General features: G+C 40.3%; 2 protein-coding genes across 5 annotated transcripts in view; both read left to right on the top strand.

Moving 5' to 3' along the window:
* Positions 1–1118: 1118 nt before the first annotated feature.
* LOC116692408 (epithelial membrane protein 3) lies at positions 1119–4217 on the top strand. The gene is made up of 5 exons (XM_032520693.1): positions 1119–1449; positions 2422–2509; positions 2602–2704; positions 2810–2950; positions 3395–4217. The coding sequence occupies exons 1-5, from the start codon at positions 1121–1123 to the stop codon at positions 3568–3570; spliced, it is 837 nt and encodes a 278-aa protein (XP_032376584.1). The 5' UTR covers positions 1119–1120; the 3' UTR covers positions 3571–4217.
* A 66-nt stretch (positions 4218–4283) lies between these two features.
* zmynd12 (zinc finger, MYND-type containing 12) overlaps positions 4284–5485 on the top strand; it is a 7332-nt gene continuing 6130 nt past the window's right edge. Inside the window, exon 1 of one of the 4 annotated variants that reach the window (XM_032520684.1) lies at positions 4284–4573. In XM_032520684.1, the coding sequence (XP_032376575.1) occupies positions 4434–4573 (140 nt within the window). In that variant the 5' untranslated portion in view covers positions 4284–4433. Of the gene's footprint in view, positions 4574–4693; positions 4952–5485 lie in introns of those variants that run through there. The other 3 variants (XM_032520686.1, XM_032520687.1, XM_032520685.1) reach the window with 3 other exon arrangements.

The following is a 5485-nucleotide window of genomic DNA, read 5'->3' on the forward strand; positions in this document are numbered from 1 at the left end:
TCAGCCTGACGTACTGTGGCCTGTCAGTGAGGTAGTTTCTGATCTATTGTACCAGATAAGGGTCCACTCCCATCCTGTTCAGTTTTTCCTGAAGTACAGGGGGCCGGATGGTATTGAAGGCACTGGAGAAGTCCAAGAAGAGGATCCTCACTGTGCTGTTACCCTTATCCAGATGGGAGTGGACCCGGTGTAGCATGTAGAGGATGGCATCCTCCACACCAACATCTGGCTGGTACACAAACTGCAGGCGGTCCTGGGCGTGCTGTACCTGGGGTCTGAGGAGGCTGAGGAAGAGCCGCTCCAACGTCTTCATCAGGTTTGAAGTGAGCGCCACCGGTCGGAAGTCATTCAGCTCGCTGGGCCTGTTCTTCTTCAATACAGGATGTCTTCCAGAGGGTGGGCACTCTCCCTAGATGCAGGCTAAGGTTGAAGATCCGTTGTAGCGGTTGCCCCAGTTCTGCAGCGCAGGTCTTCAGCTGTCTTGGACACACTTTATCCGGGCCTGCTGCTTTCCTGGGCCGCAGCTTCCCCAGCTGTCCTCTGACCTCGTCTGTGGGGATGTGGGGCAGGGATTGATGTGATGATGATGATGATGATGATGAAGAATGTATAATCCATGGATGTAAACAGCAGGGGGCGACCAACTAGCAAAGATGTAGTCTTTTCCTTGAGGGAGGTGAAATATCAGAGAATTTAGTCATAATTTTAGCATTTTACTCAATCACCTAATAATATTTAGAAATTATTTCTTTAATACAAATTAATGGAGGAATAGGCATTCATATAAACGTTTTTAATCCATGAATCCTTCCTACTTTTCTTTTTTTAAACCAAGATTTAAGCCGGAGTCAGAGTCTCTGTATGTGTTTACATTTACTCGGCTATTAAAACTGTGTAGGCTAGGCTACTGGTGTTTTCATATTTAATCATTTGTCATTTTGCGGTGACCTCCACTGAGCCTACTACGGGCCCTAAGGCGTTTTTATGTGTCCCGGCCAAATGTTTTCTTTGTGACCAATAAGCCTACACCCTGAACACTCATTATGCTCTTATGTAGAAATGTTAGTTATGTTGCAGCTGTATACTTATTTTTCATATCTGCACTACCAAGACTGGGATCATGAATGGAAGAGATATGGTCATTATGCCTTATAGGCTTACAGTTTACAGAAGAGGTCTTTTCATGTGGTTTTATGTACCTTCACTGCCCATGGGTGGGTCTCATTTAAGTCTTTTTTGGATAGTTATTTTTGTACTGAGGGATGACGAGGTAGAGCTAAAGGGAGCTCTGTTCTGCACAGAGGAAATGGGCGTTCTCCTTGGAAAGTCTGGGGGTGTGGTAAGACTGGAAAGAAGAGGACCACCAAGAGGGGCACAATGTTGTAGAGTGGTGAAGCTGCTTCTAAGCTGCTCAAGAGATCTGATTCAGAGGGACAGGCAATACTCAGGGTGAGTAGGTAGTTTTATGGCTTTTTACATGATTTAATTAAATGTCTTGTTAAATCATTGTTTAGGTTACTTTCAAAACAAATATGGGTATCAAAAAATGCCATAGAAAGACACTTGTGTGTGCCATAGCAAGCTTATTTCAACAACAATGTTACTCATCACATCTTTGTAATATGTGAATTTTATTCTTTGACCAAAATGTTTTGTTTCACAACCATTCGCTTGGCTTTTTAAATCCTTTTCACTGAATGTTTACCTTTCATTGACTTAAACGTGATGGATGAATTCTAGTGTAATGACATAATTTGATCGTAATCGTGACTCCACCGCCCACCCAAACGGACCTCTCCTACAGATGAAAATCTATCTTTTTTTCCTTTCTCTAAGGCATGTCTCCTTATGGTGAAGTTAAATTACCGTCACTACAGCTTTGATTGCCTCTTTAATGTTTGCATGTGTACTACAGTACAATGTCAAATAGCTTTGTAAAATTACAGGCTTTTTCTCAGACTTTAATTTCCTATAAGTTAACAAGTAGAGCAGCTTAAACGAAATCCAAATTACAGACTGTTTACCCCATGTAATTTAAAAAAACATTCAGAAGGGTAGAGAGGTTCATTCTTTACCTGTCTATGGGTTCATGGGGGTAAATATTTTGGAACCGTTTAGATTTCAATAGGTCCACACAGGTTCTCTGTGGGTTTACTGTGTGATAGTAACACACAGGCCAGTCAAAGAGAAGTTTCAGAAATAACTCATTGCACTCTGTTTACGTGGTCTTACGCAACACAGAGTATACTCTGTTCAGCCACTCAGAATTTCCATTTTATGTTTCGAGGCAAAACAGGAAAGGTCCTTTACACTGATTCTCACTGTGAAACCAGCAACATGTTAAATTGGTCACACACGATTTCTTTTCTAACTGTGATATCAGTTAGCCTACATTTAAACGGTTTTGTTTGTTTTTGGCAGGGAGTTGAGAATGGCATACCTGCTTATGTTTGTGACCTTGCTGCATCTCATCACACTGGCAATGCTGTTCATTGCAACCATGGAGAAGGTAGTGTAAGGACATGATGCTTGTTTGAACTGTGTATTATTTCATAACTGCAACACATCCACCTGTGTGTATCTTCTTATCTCTCTTTAAAGTCCTGGTGGGTGTGGGATGGCTTGGAGAACTCAGACCTATGGTACAACTGTAGGTTTGACAACTTGACAGGAAGTTGGTTGTGTGCATCCTCCAAAGAAACTGGTAAGCAACAACGTATGCAAAATACGTCCAACATTTCTATCCCAAAGGTAAAGTCTGCAAACCAAAGACTGGTTTTTAGATGCGGTATTGTTTTCCTTTTGTCAGACTGGCTTAAGGCAGTGCAGGTCCTGATGGTTCTCTCGGTGGTCTTCTCCTTCGTCTCTTTCTTGGTGTTCCTGGGTCAACTGTTTACCATGTCTAAGGGTGGACTCTTCTACTTCACTGGGCTGTGTCAAGTCTTTTCAGGTAACACTTGAGTGAAACAATGTCCCGCTGACATGATGCGTCCATTTGAAAAGGGTGAAGCTTGCTCTCAGAAATCCATGGTTGGCCATGGTTAGCCAGTATGTTGAGACAGGGCCCTCTAGGCCTTTAAGTTTAATTAAACATTGGTTTAATAATAAGCCTTGAGTACAGTGGCTGGAACTTTAGAGATTTTGCGTACCTTACACATATTAATGTTTCTGTGACAGTCTGAACTAAAAGCTATTACACTGTGATGTATTCATGTTGTTTTACTCAACATGTACAGGTGGGCAGGTTGTGGTTGTTGCTATCACTCTATTGTATATGACATGAAGCAATGGATATATGAAATGAAGCAGGTTCCAAACATTGTAGAACACACACCTCTCATCTAAAACAAACATCACAATATCTAATTTTCTTTCTTCTTTTTTGTTTTTTTAGGGCTGAACGCCTTTTCTGCAGCTCTCATCTACACATTACACAATAAGGCAATCCTTCAGGACTCCAGAGAACTGACATCAGGACACTATGGCTACTGCTTTATCCTGGCCTGGGTGTGTGTCCCATTGTTGCTGTGTAGTGGGATCATATATATCCACTTGCGTAAGAAAGAGTGACCAGAAAAGGAAAACAACATGGAAAAAGTGAAAGAAAATTTCATGGAATTTTTTTTATGCACTTGACTATTTGTCTTAAACATAATGCAGGAGTCACAGAGTTACAAATGCCTTTGTTATGATTTTTGCTCAGGCTTAATGTGACAATGTTTTGAATTGTAGATATGTTCAGGCTACATTGGAAACATCTCAAAAAAATAATGGGCTTTCTCTTGAACATTGAATTCTCAAAATCAATTCAATATGCAATGCTCATCTTCTTTTTAAGACATGCTTACTAGGTTGTAAGAGTTTTTTGTTGTCCTGTGTTGACCAAGGAAGGTAAATACCAAAGCAGTGTTATGTAGGCTAGCCTACTTTTTTAATTATTGTAGGTGTCATGAGCTATTTGAATAGCTTTTGATTTTCACAAGAGCAAACTGAAAATATGTATATTTTTGTACCTAAAGCTGATATCCAATAATATATCCTATTTAGTGCTTTCAATAAATATCACAAACAAAAAAGGTGTGCAAATCATTTATAGTTACATTTATTGTGAGGACACCATCTGTTTTTGATTCTATTAAATTGCACATTTGATACCAAATAAGTCTGTAATTAACATTTTTAGACATTATTTGATCATATTAAACTATCTAACGTTACACAATGTTTAGTGGTTATTGTGTGTTTGTACCTGATCTTGATTAATTCGGCTTTGCCAGCAGAGAGGAAAACAATTGAGGTCGTTGCCATAGCGATCGTTCACTTTTTCAACAACTTAGCTTCATCAGCTAGCTAGCTATTTGGTTAAAAAAACACTAGCACAATACCGGACGTGTGTTTAGGTGTTTATCATAGTAGCGGGCTTTCTCGTGATAATGGAATCTAAACCTCGTGTTTTAGGAACCACATCCAAGATGATTCCTCTTGCCCTTCCTAAAGGAACAGACAAGTTATGTGAACTTTGTCAAAGAGAAGCGCGCCTGCCATGTACTAAGTGTTGGGTCACCTTTTACTGGTAAGATTGAGTTATCCTAGCTAACATTAGCTAGCTGTTTTATCATAAACTTTAGGGGTGTCAATTGTTGTCAGCTCGTTTATTTAGAATACTACAAGGTAAGTCGTCTTGTGATTATTTTGTGTGAGATTGTTCAAATCACGGTCCGGACGTTAGGTGGCAGTGTCCGCCATATTGTTTCACAGCAACACAAGAAAGAGAACACGTCGGCATAAGGAGCGATCACGTGACTGTGGCGTCAGGAGGTCAGGAGCGAGGAGGGAGAGGAACAGCTGGAAATGAAATCACCCCAAACGGTTCTTTTTGTTCATGTGACTAGAGAGCTGTTGCCTGCGCATGTTCGACCGTTTGAGTCGGTCCACAGCAGCTTGTGTTTATGTAAGTCAGCATTACCTTTGGCGTAGGTGGACATATCTTTAGAATCATTTACAGAATTACAGATCGTAAGATGGTGCCTGGTGAAACTGTCATTGATACAGGATGGGGAGTGAAGAGGCACACGTGGTGACATCCCCCCTGCAGGGATTTATGTGAAGGGATGAGCCACTAAACCAGTCTCGTAGAAGGAGCTTACAGCCACTTATTAAACTTGCTTCTCTCCCAGCCTTTAAAATGAACTAGGCTACAAGTCAAGCACACTTCTTAAATTAGATTAAACATTATGGCCATATATACGCTACCGGTCAACAGTTTGGGGTTACTTAGAAATTTCCATTGCATTCCATTAATATACAGAATACCAGCTGAGATCAGTGGCACTGTTTTTTTTAACCAGGGCAGCAGTTTTCAGATTACATTATGTGCATACATAATTGATTGCAAAAGGCTTCTCCAATGTTTTCTTAGTTAGTTTTGTGTGTGTGTATGCATGTATGTGTGTATATATATATATATATATATATATATATATAT

The sequence above is a fragment of the Etheostoma spectabile genome, chromosome 7 (assembly GCF_008692095.1).
Source record: "Etheostoma spectabile isolate EspeVRDwgs_2016 chromosome 7, UIUC_Espe_1.0, whole genome shotgun sequence".
NCBI lineage: Eukaryota > Metazoa > Chordata > Actinopteri > Perciformes > Percidae > Etheostoma > Etheostoma spectabile.

Coding starts and splice junctions, on each gene's coding strand:
- LOC116692408 (XM_032520693.1), top strand. CDS start 1,121: ATGAATGGAAGAGATATGGTCATTATGCCTTATAGGCTTACAGTTTAC. Junction 2,510..2,601: donor TCATTGCAACCATGGAGAAG/GTAGTGTAAGGA, acceptor CTCTCTTTAAAG/TCCTGGTGGGTGTGGGATGG. Junction 2,705..2,809: donor TGCATCCTCCAAAGAAACTG/GTAAGCAACAAC, acceptor TCCTTTTGTCAG/ACTGGCTTAAGGCAGTGCAG.